Source organism: Aphelocoma coerulescens, assembly GCF_041296385.1.
Source record: "Aphelocoma coerulescens isolate FSJ_1873_10779 chromosome Z unlocalized genomic scaffold, UR_Acoe_1.0 ChrZ, whole genome shotgun sequence".
Taxonomy (NCBI): domain Eukaryota; kingdom Metazoa; phylum Chordata; class Aves; order Passeriformes; family Corvidae; genus Aphelocoma; species Aphelocoma coerulescens.
Genome location: NW_027184085.1, coordinates 43,909,630 through 43,929,154, shown reverse-complemented (window position 1 = coordinate 43,929,154; position 19,525 = coordinate 43,909,630). Strand labels below are relative to the sequence as shown.

Below are 19,525 nucleotides of genomic sequence, written 5' to 3'. Positions count from 1 at the left end.
TCTTGGTCACAGTGTTCCAAAAAATGTAGGTTTCTCAGAGCAATACAGCAGATATGCACACCAGGAATAATCATGCCTCATCCTACTTACATTGAGCTAGCAAAAAGAGGTCCTCACCACTAACTGGGCTTCACTGTGCCATTCAGAGAAATATGATGAAATATTTCCAAGTCTGGAGTTTTCACTATTTCTATATAACCTATCTTCTGTGAAGTTGTGTAAGGAGCTCTGAACCAAAGGCAAACAGCCAAAGGTGAAGGGATGGGCATTTATGGCAACTTGTAAGCAGTTGCTTAATTTTCAGTGAAAGTTATCAAGAGATTTTAAGACCACTCTGCAGAAAGAAAGCAAAAGAAAGAGCGAGTATTTTTCCCCAGCCAGTTCAGCAGAATTAGACACAACTCCATTTTCCTACACAAACCAATGCTGATACTGGTTCCTGGGGTCATTGAACATTTCTTATATGATTTGGCCAAAGCTCCTGTCTTATTCTTTGACTTGTTCTTTTCTTCCTGCTATGACTAAAATATTCTCTTACATTTTCAGCCAGAAAATTACTTCCAAATACAAAGCAAAGAGGTTGCATACTTTCCCCAGTTGCCTCGCATTTTTTCAGAAGTAGTATTTTTTTTCCTCATCTAGCTGAATGAGTTTTTGAAGCAGCAAAAACCTGGCTTGGGGAAACACATTTGTTGCTCTCTGGCCCAAATGACTACAAGACTGGGTCAAAACCTCTGAAAATTAACACCTGCCTTGTACAGGTTTTTATGAGATATCACTGCTAAGCACATCTCTAGGGATCACTGCAGCCAAAGAGCAGAACACACAAAAGCAGCAGTCCAGATTGGTGCAGGGACAACAAACACCCCAGGCTTTTGCCTTGTGAAAAGAGAGGTATGTTCGTCCCAACCTTTACTAGTGAGCCAGACATTGTCTTCCTACTTTAGGGAGTAAAAGACAGCCAGTCATATGGCACACATCTGACCAAGGACATGGTGTCCCCCACAGAGCATCAAACAGAGCCTGTCAAAAAGTTTATGGTATTTAAGAAATAGAAAAACTGTAGAGAGCATTCACAGCTGCTGTATACACAGCATGTTCCGTGTGTCTACCAGGCATGTTCACTGAGACCTCAGCAAGCAGAGGACCTCTCCAGGGATGCAAATACATGAGTTCTCATGCCTGTCCCCCAACCCACCTCTCTGGCAGAGCCTGCTGCAAGGCTGTGCACTTGCTGCTGGACTCACCGGCCTTTCAGAGCTGCTTTATGTCCCTTCTCCAAAATAACTGACACTTAAACATTTTCCTGATGTCTACCTGGGCTCTCAGATGTTCCAGAGAAGTAAAATTTCCTCCTGCCATGTTTTGCAACCAGTAGCATATGTGTACAGCACCGCACCTGCTCCCTGATTTATTTCATGGCTGTTCCCCAAGGCCCTGATCCAGACAGCAGCTCTTTTCAGCAGACATTTCTCCAGAGTATGACTAAATCAAACAAACTTGGAGACAAGCACTTAAATGCTTCACTAAATTGCAACAAAACTCATCAGAGACGATGGCATGGCCATGACTTCCACTGTACTCAGCTAGCTGCAAGAACAGGTTTTTATTTACTCCTCTTTTCTCCTGGGAAATGAAAAAAAAAAGAAAAAAGAAAAAAAGAAGAAAAAGCTCCCATTTAAAGCACTCTTACAGACTGACAACAGTCACCATTTCCTACCTGCTAGCCTGGGAAGTGTTTGGCAAATTCACTATGTAAGCTAGAGAACAGGAGGCTGGACCACAGCAGTGAATGACAGAATGAATATTGCATGGGTCTCATCTTCCAAGCTGGACTGATACCAATCAGAAAGGGGAAAGACTTTCTATCTCTTTTGTCACCCAGGGCTACTGTAGACAAGATCCAAACCCCCAGATATCAACCACTCACCTGTGTCTGACTTCAATGCTTTGACTTTTTATCCCTATTACCCAGAACACAAAGACTGAATTCCTTACAGTTTACAGCTTTCCCCTTTCTGACAAGTGTTGATCTCTAGGTGCACTGCACCTCAGGCCGAGCACTGCTGTAAGCTTCTCAGAGAAACAAGTGCAATTTTGGAGGCAAAATTAAAGAAATTGACTGCTACATAAAGCAGAATAGTAGGCAAAATCCTAGGCACCTTTCTTGTTTTAACTCCAATGCTGTTTCCTACAGCTCCAGTTTGACCCTTAGAAGACTGCAGGGTAAAAAAAAAGAGATTTGTTATGTGTTTGCAGGATTTGTTTGTATTTGTTCATAAACTAGGCAAGAAACACTTTCCTTTTTAAGTGGAAGGCTGTAACTCTAAAAAACTGCTGAATTCCACCCCCATTCTCCCTTTGGTAAGCAAGTAGGTCCACAAAAACCCCAGATTTTCACAAGCTCTTACTGGCTGGTACTTTCAGTCCAACTGGAAAGAAAAGCAAAACTATGGAGAGAATGCTTCTGAAAACTCCTGTTTATTTTACAGAGCTACCAAGGAAAAAAAAAGTCATTCACCACCCTCATCTTCCTCAAAATCTTGTCACATGCACAAACCACTGGACTCATTTAAACAGGCTGCTCTTGTCACCTGCCGATTGCCAGTGATGCTGTGAGTCAGCCTCTGCATGCAGAACCAATGCACAGAAGGAAGGCAAAACCAGGTGTGTACACAGGGACAAAGACCTAGCAAATTACCCAGATACTGATCTTGGTAAATCATCTAAGTAACAAGTAGGTGCAGGGCCCCCAAAGCCCACCCAGCAGGTGCAAGATGCTTGAAGAGATCCCAAAACACTGTACAACTCCTCCCCTCAAAAGGCAACATAGGGCTGGCTCTTGAAGCAAGCTACTGACTTTCTGTTCGCACTAGCCCATACAGAAAAGCCTGCCAAGAGGGAAAGGAAGACACCACACATTTCTTACACCTGCTCCACGCATAAAAGAGGAGCCAGAAATACCTGCTGTGAGACGGTAAATTGGCAAAGCCAAAACTAAATTCATACAGACAGCAGGAATGACCCAGACTGTCTTCAGTTCTTGTGTGTCATGATCTTTGCTTGCACTCAGTTTCTCCCTGATTTTTGGAGTCACTGTTGGAGGAATGATCTGATCATTGCAGAGGATAGCCTGGGTGGCTTTTGATGCCCCCAGGACAGGGCTGCACTTATGCTCTGAGCCAGGCCCTTGTCACACTTCCCTGCTGCCATTGCCAGAAGCATCCCTGCCTGGATACATTTCTTCTCCACCTCCAGCTGCTAATGGCATGGTTGATTCCAAGCAACAAGGAAGCCCCAAATACACCTCTGGGCAAAGATGTGCTCAGTCTTTGCAGTCACAGCATCTCCCCCAGTCACTCAGCACCTGTCCATCAGCTTTGTCCTTTGGAGCAGAGCAGCCAGCCAGGCATCAGCTCCAGCTCCTGCCATATGTACTTTACTGGATGGAGAAAAAACAACTGAAGTAGCAGAACTCTACAAAAATAAACCATGGTACAGAGGCAACAGATAGCAGACATCACAGGTGTCTGCACAGACTCCTAATAGGTGTTAATGTGCTCATTCTTTGGACCAGGGCGTAGCTCTGAATCATTGCCTTCTGACAGGTTTGGAAGGGGAGCAACACAGTGCTATATATCACTCATGGCTTGCTGTTTGAGTGACTACCTGAAGGCTGGTCCTCCCCCAGAATACAGATCTATACTACTTCACCACCTGCTATTTGCCACCTTCCCTCAAAACCCAGATCTTGACATTTTCTCCTGTCCTCATGCACAGATCTGTAACACCTGGCAATGCAAGGATAAGGGTTCTGATCACTGCGTGCCTGTAGCTCCTTGCCAGATTCAAAGCCCACACGCCCACGATTTCTCATGAATTTTTCCCCCTTCTGATGGGGATGCAGCAAGGATGCCAGAATAGTACCCCAAGAAGCCTGTGCATTAGTGCATGGCATGGCATGTCTGCTGATACTGCTCTCAATTTTAAATTCCACTGGTTTGTACAACAAACGTTCTTCTAACAAGCCGGCATACATTATTCATAAAACAGCACAGAGCTGTTCAGCAGCATATGGAACCGATGAATGTTGTTTTGGTGTAGGAGGAGATAGGGTTGATAGGAATGTTTTAGGGGGAAGGAAAGGAGATTATTTCACCCAGGGAATTTCAAGTGCGTCACCAACTGGAGGAGAACATTTCGAAGAGAAACTCCTCTGATAAAAATCTGGTTTGTATGGAGAAGGAGGGGGAGGGGGAGAAAGAAAAAAAAGGAAAGAAAGACTGTACCAAATATATCATCATAAAACAGAAAAGGATGGTTGGCTGTGGCTCCTGAGAGCCAAGAAATTAATGCCACACAAGAAATGCGTCCTTTGTACTGATACACAAGGCTTGCTTGAAAAGATTTTTTCTGTACTTGCTGAAGTGTTTCATCAGTGTTATTGTAAAGGCAGCATACTGAATTATTACAGATAAATAGAGAAAAGGCTAGAGGAGTGCTTCTTGATAGTGGAGCACCTACACAGCCTATTTCAACAGTTTTAATGGCTCTGTGCATTTGCAGGCAGGACAGGCACAAGTACTTGGCAATTCAGCCCCTGGCTGCAGAAAAGAAGTCTGTCACAAGAAGAGACTAGTGACCGTGCTGGGTCACACGGATGATCCTAAGGTCCTTTGACTCACCTTGCACGTCGTCTGGACTTGAGTCTGCTCTCCAGAGAGCAATGGTACATGATTCACAGTATCCTTTTCACAGGTTCTCCTGCTGGCCTAAGGCTATGGTACTTGCCTATAATACACACTCAGGATGCAGCCCCCTAGTGAAGCCTCTATACACATGGAGGCACTACCTGATGTGCGTCAAAGAGATGATAGGTACTTGGGCTACCTAGCTTCTCTGACACTGGCAGAAGGCAGACCTCATCTGCGGGCACCATGTTGGTGCTTTGTTCATATTAACTAAAGCATGACGATACATAATACTCTCTAGCTTAGCAAAAAAGGCTGAGTCACATCAAGTGAAAAGTAGAAGAGGAGTATGTTTCTGAGGCACAAATGGTTTAAATCTGTCTCCTGTCCAAAGTCAGCTGAAGCAGTCACAGAAACGCATCTTGAGCACTGTAATCACTTTATATGGGGAGCAGATAAAATACAAGGCAGTCTAGACACAAAGAGGGAAACACACCCACAGAAATATGAAGAGGACAAGTCTACAAACCAAGCCTTACTTAAGACTAAGGAGATCTACATGGCATCAGTGATCAGAAAAGCCCAGCCTAGAACTGAAGACATTTCCTGTGAAGTGATGCACGAACACATATGCACAGAGTTACACTGATAAAAAGACCTCCTTTGCCACACTACAGATTAACAACCTCCAGGTTCTTCCACCAACACAACAGTATCGAAGAGCCAAAGCTCAATTATAAATCAGTCCTCTAGATCAGTGACGTCTTAGCAAAATAAATGGGCAGACAAAGATCAGAAGGGGGAACAGAGAGATGGAAAGAACAGGGCTGTCCAAAATCACGAGACCAATCACTTGCAGAGCTGCTTGTCATCTTATCAGCCAGGCAGGCATCACTGAAGGGAATGCAGGGATCTTCCCAGCCCTCCATAACACAGCTTTTACACATCTTAGATGCCCTACAGATACAAAAACCTTTGTGTGAAATAAGAAAACAGCACAACTGAAACAAAGCTGCAGTGTTCTTCCCACCTCATTGAGATAAGCAGGAAAAGAAGTGGATATCTCTCAAACAACAACCTACAGCACTTAGCAGGCAGAAATGTGAATTCCACAGAGGAATGAACACAGAGTTTTCATTACTGCAGTAGTTAATAAACTGTGTCAGACACCATCCCTGGGAAAAAGTCCCTGCCCTGAGGACACTACACCATGCATACACACTGGACACAAAGCCTGTGAGAGGGAAGACATATAGATTAAGTAATTCACCCAATGTCAAAAGACTTGAGTTTTTACCATAAGCAGGAGAGTTTTCAGGCATAAATCCTCCCACTGAATACCGTGCAATTATTCCCATGCTTAGGGTAAAAGTGATCACAAAAGCAGGGTCCCAGAGCACCTGCACAATGCAGCCTTTACTTGAATATTTGTTGGAGAAGCACATACTGCATCAGCAACAGCCTGAAAATTATGGCCATGCTATTTGTCTGCCCCAACTCAGCAATACACTATTTCTTAGATATGGTCAATAAGGTCCTGAAAACAGAGGCTCATTAAATTGAACTGAAAAAAATACTTACATTTATTTCTGTTTGCAGTACTCTGTGATTTAAGTTACACAGCTCAGGCTCTGAAATGCCATACAACCTGTAAGCCAGCAGAGAGTGATCTGCTAGGAACTACTGTGCAGCACTGGGATCTTTTCACCATAGCAGAGGAGACTTCTCACAGAACAGACAGGAGATTCAGGGAAGGGACGGTACAAGAAGATCCATGCCTGTGCCTATTTTGCATGCACATGGACCCAAGACATAGTTAAATGCTTGGCTGATGCACTGAAATATTTCACCCTGATTCAACACACCTTTGCAAGTGGTTGTATCTTCTAATCCCAAGGGCAGAATCAACTGGCAATAAGAATGAAATTAGAGGCACATTTTGGTCACTGCATAAAGTTCATCCAACCCTTGGAGACATGGAGCACCTTTGAGAGGGAGACGGCTATTAAAGCGCTTGCCAAGAGTTCCTGGGTGCCTCTCAGTTATTGTGTGGGAGTGAGGGATGAGGAAAAAAAAGAGATGCTGCATGGAGTGGGGGTTGTTTGCTTAGGAACTGAATAACTGGGCTGGGCTGGGCGAGGAGATGCTGCACACAGTCCCTGTAGCAGCTGGGCACAGCCTGTGCTACCAACCATTACCACATATTCCTACAAATGCACAAGCAATGCCTTCCTAATAAATACTTAACAGCAGTATTTAATCATGCATGCAAGTGGGACAATATTTTCACCTAGCACCCATGCCTACTAAACCACAGAGCTGTAGATAAGGAGCAAAAATTATTTTTCTACAGAAAACAGTTCCTATAAAAAAGATAATCTCAAGGACATCACCCGCCAACTCTGGCACCTTTCCCAAGTGCAGAGCTCCAACTAGCATTGTCACTAGCAAGTTTTCTCTGTTTACTATTGCACCAAGCTCAGTGACAGGGCATTCAGCTAAGAACCGATCATTGTAACAGCAGAGCTCTTCCACCTTCAGGTCTCTCCTCAAATGCAGAGATTTTTTTTTCCTGACCTGACAGCAATTCTGTGATCACTGCAGATCATCCGGAGCTCTGAACTCCTGCAAAGCGTAACCTTTTCACAACACCAACCCCATGCCTAACCAAGCAAACCACTATTGATATTTAGTTATTTACCTTGCTTTCTTTAGTAGAAAACTCAGAGGAGTTGGAGATTTTCATAGATTTTGACCGATGGGACTGCCGCCAGAGAGATTCTTCTCGGGAGTATTTCACCGAACCTGTGGCTCTCACCCGGACTTTGCTGGTGCTCTGAACACTGTTAACTCCAATCATTTCCAAAAGTGAGCGTATGGGATGGGAATGAAGAAAGCTAATGGAACTTCCCAATCCCCTGCAGAGGAACTGGAAAAGATTACGTCTGGAGAGCCCAGGCTCAAGCAATCAGTGTTTGCTTAAAGCACACTAGGCTGTTTTCTCCAGCATCTTCAGGCACACTGTTTGGAGCCAGCCTGATTGTTCCAGGCATTGCTCACGTCACTGGATGGGAGAAAAAAAAAGAAAAAGAAAAAGAAGAGGCTGATAGAAACTCCTCCCCTGCTCTGCTCCGCTCCCCTCTCCAGCATCAACTCCCCCTTCATACACACACCAACAGTGAGAGGGAGAGAGGTGGAGAGAAAGATGCTGGAACAAATGCCAGCAGATCAAGCAAGGTATTCATTTTCAGTTCACGCGGCCACACTTCCCTGCCTGCAACAGCCTGCCATGCTCATTACTGCCTGCGATGACAGAGAACACTGTAAAAGAGTCTTCAATCACCTGCCAGCTACAGGCTTCTGGATGTGAGAAATACTGATGGATTCCCAAAGCACCAGAGAAACGAGTGAAAACCCACAGCACCATAACAAAGTACTGGCAAGCCCCAGAGAGACGAATCAGCAAATTTCCACAACTATAAGTGTTTGCACTCGTTAGCCAGAGTCCTCACAGGGTGCCTTCCCAGGGTGCAAGAGAGAGCAAGACCACTTTCACACTCTAAAAGCAGCTTAGGGGAAAAGAGATGACTTTCCCAAGGTGATCAGTGCAAACCAGCGGCAGAGCTGTGAACAAGCAGCTAGGGACTCATCTCCCCACTCAGCAGCCAGGAGAGCTGTAGCCATACCCCTCCACAAGCAACCTGCATGTTGCAGTGGCTGCCCCACAAGTGATGCAGCTCTGGAGTGGCACCCTGTTTCTCCCTTGTGGCAAACCCATGCAGCCTAGTGATGAGAGGGCCACTACCACTGCCAGAGGCACCACTCCAAACCACAGGAGCCTGGTTCCAGAGGTGAGGCACTCTCTCAGTGCCCAGAGCCCCATTCCCCCGTGCAGGGGGCACGGGGAGGCTGACGCTAATAGGAGCTGGTACTCTTACTGAGGGCTGGATGCACTGTATATGGGAAAAGAGAGATGTTTACCTCAATGTTGCAAAAGCACCATCATTTCTGGCTCCTGGAGACCCAGAATGCAGCAGACTGTGCATTGCCATGGCAACATGCTCCTATGTGAGAGAGAGAGACTGCTCTGCTCTACTCAGCACAGGATCGTGACAGCTGCCGACAGACACTGGGCAGGTAGAGCAGCTTGTGTGAGCAGCAAGGCAAAAATGGACAACGGGGACATTGTCCCAAACCCAGAAAAGGCAAACAGTTTGTGCAGAGTGAGCACAAGGAGCTGGAAGACTGCAGCAATGCTCCCTTGCTGCAGGCTAAGACCCGGTACAGCAACCTGCCCCATGCCACCATATCACCAGGCAGGGCAAGGACAGCAGCAGTGGTGTTGGGGTCTGGGAGGACACAAGAGCTCTCATCCCATTCACACCACGACACACAGGGAGCAAGTCTGTGCGCACACACAGCAATGAGGCAGGGCTGCCCTGGCATGCTGGCATTAATGTCCTGTGCTGAGATACATCAGCCAGTCATAAGCTGGGTGAAGAGGCTCCAGTCTCCATTCACATCTCAGTCCCGTTCTATTCTGCCAAGCCATGCGAAGGCAAAGTGAGAGTTTGCTCACCCTATGTTGTCTGCCCAACAGCACCCAAGGCTAAATAAGATGCACATTAACTGAGTGGACTTTTCCCCTGGTTACATCTTCCCAGTCTCTTGCAATCAGGAATCTAGACAGACACAGGATGGTCCTAGGTGCATTTTTGCTCATAAAAGATGCTGCTGTCTTCCCAGCATGCAGCAGCCTCTCACAGCATTAACCCTTTGCTCATGTTGCCCCCAAGGATGCTACAAGGTACATAGCCTTCCCACAGACTGCAACAGGTGTGGGCCATGCTGAAGGACAACGGTCAGTGGAACCGGGAACAACTAACCTGAATATCAACACAGAAACTGTCCCCAGGGTGAGAAACTTCTGATTCCTCACAGATTCTGCCTCCATCCTGCTTGAGGCACAGATTTCTTCCCTTCTGGCCAACAAGAAAAATACATTTTCATTTCCACAACAGTCAGATCTAGCAAGCCCATCCCTACCTCACACATTAAGATCAAATCCCAAATGTGCCCCTTTTTTACACAAACCTGTCATTGCTAGAGGATAACTGAAAGGAACCCTTTTCTCTAGCAACAAGCATGCTCTAAGTTACTTCTGCCACTTCCCAAAAAAGGTTTTATGTTACTTAACCCGTGTGAAATTATCTACTGCTTGCGGAAAGCTTTTCAAAGAAAATCTCTTCTTAGAGGAAATTTGCACTGCAGTCAAACCACTCCAGATGAGCTAAGCAGCAGGTCCTGACAGGTGCTACGTAAATGGCCACAAATCACTTTCTATCCTAGCAGTCCCCTGCCTAGCAGATTATTCTTGCTCTCAGAATAAGGCCAACTCCCCAGGCACCCTCAACACATCTAAAATAATTATACTCCCTAAATATCACACACAGACCTAGGCCAGTGTCAATTACACAGAGCAATTTTATTATTAAACACAAGCTAGACTGAATCAAAGCAGTACTTCTCTTCTGTCACCCACAGTACCATCACTTCCATGCCTAATTGCAGCAGTTCATCTAGCATTCCCTGAGCTGAAGTTAGCAGATCCTCAGGTAGGACTTGTTCCTTACTTCAGAAAGGAACAAGTCTGTCTCTTGGAGTCCAAAGCTCCAAGGGCGAGAGAATGTTCTTTCTTCTTTTTTCAACTGAATATGGAAAAAACCTTCTCGGCTCACACTCTCCCAAAGAGAGCCTCCTGAGATTATGCATTTGAAGCCTTAAATGTCTTCAGATGTGTGATTCAGTTTAGATTTCATCAGTGTCCCTAATTTTCATCTGCAAGCGATAATACAATCTTGTACTCCTGACTGAGCCAGTATTCTGTGTACACACTGACTGTGTCCTGGGGAAAGACCATTCTTCAACATTTGAGAAGACCCGCCATTTTAGAAATTAGTATGTACACAGGATTGATTTATGTCTGTAACTGAGCAACAGGGATTTCTGAGCCAGTAGTGGGCTGTTAACATAAATAGAGGGATAGAAGGGATGTTTTTAAAGAGGGGCTGAATTAGCTGTGCAGTATCAGAAGAATCAAAGCTGACCACACCCAGGGGACCCCCCAAGTGTGTCAAGAATTCATGATCTTCCTCTTGTTCAGAAGTTAGCAAAGAGGTGGTACAAAAGGGGCAGAATATAAATATTCATTTAGTCAGTGACACCATTGGGGTGATCAAAAGGATTGTGACCCCATCTAGGGACCTTCCCGATCAGTTCCTCTGAGGAACGAACCATAAACCAGCAGGAATATTTTGAACTGAGGGTCAAAACAGATGCAGGAGCGGAAAACCAGAGTCTATTATTCCTTCCACCTCATCCTTTTAAAGCCACACAAAAGCTCTTCTCTTGTCACAAGGCACTAGGTCAGACCCCACTACCCACAGAGGAAATGCGCAGCTGTTCCAGCTTACCCTGAAATAAGCTCCTTTCCATCTGCTCCTCCCACCAGTCAAGTTTCCCAGGGAGGCAAAACATACTCAGTCCTTGCTTAGTCCTCCTAATGTGATTCGGCAAATCAACAACACAAGAAGAAAAACTGTAGAATTCAATATTGGCTTTTGGGGTACAAACCTAAGGACCACCTTACTGTATCTAAAGAACTCCAACGTCATCAAAGTCACAGGAATCCATTAGCATCCTTTAAGCCTGATGTCAATGACAAATACAAACAACACAAACTGACAAAATGCATAAACATGGCCATATCAATTACTTAAAATATACCCTCAAAAGACAGTAACATATTTGTGTAGAACAGAAAGGTAGAACTATTTAATACTGCACTAAATACTGTGTTAAAAAAACAACTTTAAATTTTTCCTTCATCCTTCACCTTTCCTTCTTTCTTCATCTTTTTTTTTCCTTCTCCTTCTTGTAAGGGGAGGGGAAAGTTAATTCTGAGGTATAAGCTACTCATATATGATGGCTACAGAACTAGAGCTTAAAACTGATCAACAGTAACATTCCTGTAATATTAAGATAATGATTTCTTAGGTCTGCTGACTAGGGGGAGCTGACAATCAAGATTAAATCTAAATGTCTCCTGTGAGCAGCAGAAATACTAAAGCAACGACTTCATTTCTACATGCATAAGCAACCAGGTCAACAGGAATCCTAGCAGGGTAAGAGCTGGCATGGTGGGAGAATGATGGATGACTGCATGAGGGGAGCAGAACTATCTCTGTTTTAGGTTACATGAGAAGAAGGCTAAAAGCACATCCACAACCAGCAGGCTCATGGTCACAGCACAAGTCTTTGCAACTGACTTTTTATATCAACAAGCACCTAGAAGTGAGAATGACAAAACCACAATGGCTGGTGGAAAATCAAATCAATCCTGGTATCACTGTATCTCTCTGGGATCTGTGCTCCATCTTGTGCCAAAAGAAACCACTCCTCAGGCAAGTGCCCTGCGGAGAATGATAGGAGACCACAGGTTTAATGAAAACAAGCCATTGGATAACAACAGGGATGCAAAGAAATCCTACACCCTGTTATCCTGATAAGCACTGCAAGTGAAGAGATGCCTTTAGCCATCCTCATGTTCCTTGCAGCAGATCTGAAAACAGCTGTTTCACAGACTAGCTGTTCTACTTCCTGGCAAAGCACTGTAGTATCCAAGGGAAATAGCTCCTCCTCTTGAATTCCTCCTTTTAGGAATTATCATCTGGTGCCAACAGAGCTCACAGAAATTAAGTGAGCCATATAGTAGGCACCAACTAACACAGACCACCAAGTTCCTTAAGTTAAAGCTGCCAAATGTAGCTATAGAAAACAACAGCACTTCAAACAAATCCACAAAAGCATCAAACCCCTAAAATTCTGTATTGCTGTGACAGAAACCCACAGGAAAGTGATTCAAGAACTGCTGCAAAGCCTACAAACCATCTCAGATCAGCTGCAAACAACCGCTGCCTATGTCCCTTCAGTGAGCATGCTTAGAGTCAACACCACTGAAATAAACCCCTCACCACTCCCCTAGAGATCCACATTAAAAACGAAAACATGAACAAACAAACAAACCCAACCCAAATCAAACCAAAAACAATCGCCCTCCAAGGCTTCTCACAAACATCAAACACATCAACAAAAAGCAAGAGGAGGACAAGGAAATGGCAGGGGGGTGGTGAGGAAGTGGGGGAAGGAAGGAAAAGGGCAAAAGGAAGGGGGAGAAGAGGGAAAAGAGGGGGAGAAGAGGGGGAGAAGAGGGGGAGAAGAGGGGGAGAAGAGGGGGAGAAGAGGGGGAGAAGAGGGGGAGAAGAGGGGGAGAAGAGGGAAACTGAGGCCACTCTGAGATCCACACAGGTTTCAAGTGGCTGCCAGCTGTGGCTGTAGGCATTGCAGTGAAAGGAGGAAAAACAGGCATAGCCTTTGACATCCCTTTTCTCCACAATTCCATCTACCAATGGAGTCATGTCCAGCTATCCTGCAACAAAAGCAGGTGAAATCCTTTCTACATTTCATGACACTTTCCAAAACCCATCTGTCAACAGGACAGAGAACTTGTGCCTTGGATATGCCCCACTTTTGTACAAGGATCTTGTGAATACTTATTAATCCAAGAAAGCAACCTAAGGAAACTAAATATTCCATTTAACATCACAGGAAAGGAGAAAAAAAAAATCTAAATTTAAGGACCAGCCTAATGCTCTTGTTTGACAGAAAACAGTGTAACTGGGTCAGAGAGAGAAGAGTCCAATGTTATTTGGAAAGTGTGGTGACAAACAGAAGGAAGGAATAACAAAGATTTATACAGCAATAATCCTAAAGGTGGTGGAAGGAATGTTCTCTCTTCTTCTTCTTTTTTTTTTTTTTAAATATGGTATAAATTATATTCCTACTCCTCCTTCCCTTGAGATGCAGCACAGAACTTAAATTTCAAGTAGATCAGTGGGTGGAAGATCAAAGAATGTTTTTCAGAATTTGTTGTCTACCTACATGGAGGTGGGAGTAATATGTCATAGGGACCAAAATGCATGTGTGACATTGTATTAGAGATTTCCCAGCCTGAAAGGAGCCCAAAATCCCTATTTTGAAGTGGCAAAGTGCATCATTCCTGGAGACTACCAGTCTGTATCCTCCACACTTGACAGCTGACATTCATCCTTGGGAGCCTCTATGCATTTCAGTGGGAGACAAGTGACAGCCTTGGCTATCTGACAGGCTGGAGAAGCCAAACATCAAATAATTCCCTTGTCTGATCAACCTGAACAAGACACTAGAGAGCTTGCCTCCATAGATGAAAATTAACCCCCCAAACATTCATTATGAATCTGGTATTGAGCCACATAATTGCAGCCAGTAGTAATGGAAATTCTTAGCTGACTCTGCTTGGGTTTCATTCCTTGCTGACACAAAAGCCCGGTAGGCTAGGTGAGATCTTTTGAGTAACAATTGGAAAGTAAAGAGGTGAAAGGTTGAAGGAGCAAAAATAATTCAGAGAAATGCAGATTGTGAAAGCAGAAACAGGTCCATCCTGAAATCCAGCCTGCTTCCTAATAAGATAAGCAATCCCTAGTACTACCCCTAGACTTTTGCAGAGTAATCCTTATTCTTGGATCACCTTTACAAAATTTTATATTTTAAGCCTTGTTTAAAGTTCTGATTTTCCTGCTCAGAGACACAGTTGGCATTAGGCTCTTGCTATTATGAGGCTTTCTTTAACTCAGTATCTGGGTTTATTTGACTTGAGAAAAAAATACATAGATTACAGATTTTTCTTTTTATATGCATTGAATTAAGTTCCTGAAATGCAAAACTAAAATATATTTGCATTTCAGCAGGGCAGGAAGGTGTCAGGAATCTATGTAATTTGAGGGACACAAAGCAATACACACACCATCATAACCTGGTCAAATTCACAGTTCTGCACATGCATGCTTTAAGTGGGTATTACTCTTGAATAAGACAAATGACAACACCCAAAAAACTCTAAGCTGAAGGAAACAAAGGTTATCATGGCAGGAAGGTTCTCAGCAAGGATGGGGAGGAGTAAAGGCAAGCTAGGTGTTCCCTCCAGTCACTATAGATCTGCAGCTCCTAAGAGAGTGAAAGGAAAGTATGCTTTCACAAACAACTATTTAAGACAAGGATTAATGATTTTGTCCTGCATTCCCTGACTTCTATACTGCCAGACTAGACTTTGTTGTCTCCTAGCAGCTGAAAGGGGCCTTCAGAAACAGATCTTCCATTTCATACAGATAAGAAATAGCCCAGAAATGCTATTTCCAATGGAAGTATTGTTAAGAGGAAAAACTTTATTTTGGGGAAGAAACAAGGAGGCAGAGCTCTGTGTTATTCAGTTGAGCAAAGACACTTGGTCCTCTTCCTCCTCTGCCCACTGCTGCAGGGTGTTACAGCAGCCAATGCAGTCCTCCTGGGGCCATTCTGGCATGCTGTCACATGCTCTCATCTCTCCAACTCCATTAGGTTTCCCTCGAAGGTGGAAATTTCTTGCCAAAAAAACACAAAACAGACGAAGTACAGAGACTGCTGATGAGAGCAATTAGGGTGTACACAGCAGTCCAATTAGTGTGAGTTCCTCTCTGTAAAGGGGGGGCTGAGGGTGTGCAGGGAGAAGTTATCCACCTGATGCTCATTCTCTTCTCTCCGCTAAATACCTGAAATTATTGGAATGGATGAAGTAAGATGCCAGTAATTGTCTTTAAATTGAGTGTTTGCTTTGGAGGGCTTTCAAAGGGAATTAAAAAAAGAGAGGGAGAGAGAGAGGAGGCAGAAAGACAGTGGCAAAAAAACCCCTTAATTAAAGTGCAGGGAACTGATAGCAATATGAGATAAACCCTACTTTGCAGCTTCTATAGGAAATTGCATATCCCAGGAATCCTGATCAAGAATTCAGATTGTTTAGGAAATTAAGGAGGACTGGTTCTTCAGAACAGTTCAGCACCAGCAACTCCAAGTTAATTTGGTCACTTCATTACAGTGTTTCTGCAGGAGATAAGGCCTACCCAAAAAACAGCCTTTGAGAAAAAGCAGATCTTTTATGCAGGATTGGCATTTTATCTCCATCAGCAGCCCCTGGCAGTATGACTCTAGCCAAGTCCCTGCAGAGCATCCCAAGTACCTCAGCATGATGGAGGTTCCCAGAGAGTACAATGGGTCAGTGAAGAGCTACCACCTCCTACCAAAAGACACACAGCCAGGTATGACTTCCCCACATCCAGTGTTCACGTCACAGGGCAGCACTACCACCAGTCAGCCCATGTCAGCGGCTGGGTAATGCCCCTAATTCCACGAATTAGGTGTGTTGGACACTGTTAATTGCAGAGGACATTTACTTATGCAGAACAGGTGGTACTCTGCACACAGCCTAACAACAGAGTACCCCTTCCAGAACACTGCCTAACAAAAGCAGGGATCCATTTCCTCAGTGATGCCCTCTTGCAGGCTCTCTGTGGACCACAGAAGACATTTTCTCTCCTTACATATGAAAGGCCTTGTTACTGCCACCTTCCTGGAGTGGACTCCCACACACCTTGTCTCAAGATGGCAAGAGGAAAACATAGTGGCCAGCACCATACCAGCACTTTATTTGTGGGGACCACACTGCCTGCAGGAATTGAAGGAAGAATGTATGGCCAAAGTTAGGCTGTTTCCAAGCCAATCTCCTTCTCATTCCAGAAAATCTTGTGAAGCCCAGCTTTGAAGAAGGCTACGGTCACACAATACAATTCCCTAGCGTATCACTGTGAAGATGGTATCACTACAGCACGTTAAAGCTGGTGTGAGCACATGAGAAAGAAACCACTCCTACACTGTAATGAGGTTCTTGACACTGTCAAAATGTCAGACTGATTTTGTTTTCTTTCCAAGGAAAGAGATCCTAGCCATGGCTTCTCTTTCTACATATATATATAATATATGATGAATACATGAATACAAGCAGACCCCATGGGGAGAAGTGCACTTTTAATCACAGTTTGGCACACTTGCCTTTACAGGTTCCAACTTTAAAAGCAACCTCAGATCTGACTAAAGGAGTGAGGAAAAAGGAAAGGCAATGAATCTTTGTGCAGATGGATGTACAAAAGCAAAACTCTTTTCAGGGTTAAATGAACAGACAGCAAGACACAAGGTGAGCAAGATCATATTAGCATTTCCCATTTCTACTTTCACACCACAGTGAAATATCTGTTCTCAAAGCACAACTAGTGACACACAGAGAATCAGGTCGTGAAGACCTTGTGGTTTTTACCAAAAGTGTTCTCATTGTTGGAAAAAGACTTCATAAAAGTTAGCTCCCCCACAGAGGTGGAAAGAAAGAACTAACTTGATCTAATGTCCCAAGTTTTCTGAGACTGGTCACACGAAGCGTGTCCCTCCTCACATGTTGACGTCTGGCCCTTGGTATGCTATTTTCCTACCCAGACAAAACACTCAGGGCCACACTCTGCACTCAGAGTGAAGGGATTGACTGAAGGCAACGTCTGACTGATGCCTGTCAGCCAGCTGTCCTGGATAAGCTCAAGCATTTGCATTTGCACTCCTGACTCTGGGAACTGGATCCACAGGAAATGCTGCACAGAGCTTCACAAGCCCTGGATAAACACTCAACTCTCCCTGGCCTTCCTTCTCCTCCACCACTGCTCAGCTTTGCTCAGGCTCAGCAGAGTTGCAGAGCTTCATACAGGGATGCAGCAAGGCCACAAGGAGAACACGGGGAGCCTGCAGAGGCAGAAAAGCCCACTTGCTTCACCACAGGTCTGCATTACTCATCAGTGGGTGCTCAGGACCTCACTCCCAAAGGGACACACTGCCACCCTGTGGAAACCGCTCTTCCTCTCCCAGGCGGCTGAGCAAGGATGCAGGGAGAAGGCTCCGCAGCCTCACTGACGCTCAGTGGCTACACTCCTAATGCAGCAGCAAGCCACACACACTTTGGTGCTGTGGAGCAGGGCACTGTGGATTTAATTTACTGAGATAAATGCAAAATTAATTTCCGCTAAGTCTTTGTAATCGCACATTTAGTGGCAGCATGGCTGCTGTGAACACAGTAGTTCACACACAATTACTCTACCCATTCCACTACCCTCCATTGATAAATGAAAAAACAAGGGTCAGTTCATTAAATCTTCAGACAAGCCAGATGAGAAACCAAAGCTAGGCGCCACCTCTGTCCCCAAGACATCAAGGCAGCACACAGAAAAGTGCAGAAAGCCTTAAGCAAAGTGGGACACCGCAACACCGAACTTCTTCCATCTGTCTACATCCAAAAAATCCTGAGCCCTGGTATTTGCTTTGGGTGAAGAGTCAGACATCTCTAGCATTAGCAGGTGAGCACTAAACACCAAGGTACAGCCCCAACTGCATAATTCTGTAAGCATGAAAACAAACAGCAGGTGAGCACCAGTGGAAGTCTCTTGTCAGTACACTTAGAAGGTTATTTAAACACAATCTGGAGATCAATTTATTCAGTAAGGGCTGTAATTAGCCTGCAAATTAATCTCAACATATCCCTCTATGGCAAGCTGAGAAATGAGATTCCTTGGGGGAAAAAAAAAATTAAGTGTGGCTGCTGACAGATGAATACTCTGTATACAGATTCAAAAATTAAAGACATTAAATCTAAAATAAAGGGGGGGTTGAGTTTATATTTCCAACTGCTTAGTAAGAACTGAGGCAGGAGGGCCCAACAAAAAGTTCCCTGAAGAGGCTGAAGAAAATGAAGATATTACCAAGACTGGAAGACAAACTCTGCCCTATTCACCTGTGCAGGTACATCTGTATTTCACAATGGGCCTGACACAAAACCCACAGAAGACATGGCAACTCATTTGGTTTACTTCAATAGGCATTGGGGTCAGCACTCAGATGCACCAGCCTCTTATTTTTATTTCCACTACAATAAAATGAATAAATTATGAACTCCAGTGTATGTACACCTGTCTTCATTCAAAGTGCTGTTTCATGCTAGCAATCAGACAAAAAAAAGTGAAACATTCTCATTATTATTGACAATAAAACAAGGTTTGTCCTGCTCAGCCTCTTCCCGCATTTTTCAGATTTAACTCCTGGCACAAACTTAATGAACAAAAGCTGAAGCAATGCAGCCTGTGCCAGACAGCACATTATAATCTGAAATTACATCTCCAGCTCTAATGTGAATACCCCAGAGCACCTTTGATGAAAAAACACACACGCCTTCCAGATAGTACACAGAGATCAGACTTAGTCCTTATGTATTCCCAGGCAGAGCCAACTGGCTGCTTCTGTCCACTGTAATCAGGAGACAGCACTCTGGGTTGGCATAGCCACAGGAGTTTACAAGGCCCACAGCTCTGGGGCCAGACCTGCTGCAGCTCAGTCTCACCCCTCCGTGCTGCAGAGAGTCTCATTCACTATCAAATCAAGGCAAGAGGGAAAACAACAGAATAAACATTGTATATATTATGTATGCTCTGGGAGGAGAAACGTGCCCATCACTTGTCATGCCTGACAATTAAGATTCATGATGCAAATGCAAGATGGGTGTCCTGTTTTGAACCATCCTTCAGAAAAAAACGAAATCCACATTCTGCAGTTAATTCCTTACCTTCAAGAGCCCTCTTGGGAAGTCTTTGCCATCGTTCATCCCCTGGAGGTTAGCAACGAACTCTTGGCAGGTCATCTTTTTCCCAATGTTCTGAAAGGGATGTCAGAGAAACACAGCATCATATTCCTGCTGCTTTCCAAAATGACAGGAATGAGCAACATCAAATTAAATACATCTTCCTGCTCTCCTTTAAGCCCAAGGTAGGCAGCAATAAGAAAGC

The 19,525-nt window shown here is 44.4% G+C and overlaps 1 protein-coding gene across 6 annotated transcripts in view; it reads right to left on the bottom strand.

Moving 5' to 3' along the window:
- PSD3 (pleckstrin and Sec7 domain containing 3) overlaps positions 1–19,525 on the bottom strand; it is a 130,743-nt gene that overhangs the window by 40,047 nt on the left and 71,171 nt on the right. For 5 of the 6 annotated variants that reach the window (XM_069002530.1, XM_069002531.1, XM_069002529.1 and 2 more), the window contains one exon: positions 19,306–19,395. In XM_069002530.1, coding sequence (XP_068858631.1) covers positions 19,306–19,395 — 90 coding nt within the window. Of the gene's footprint in view, positions 1–7,392; positions 7,640–19,305; positions 19,396–19,525 lie in introns of those variants that run through there. The other variant, XM_069002534.1, reaches the window with a different exon arrangement.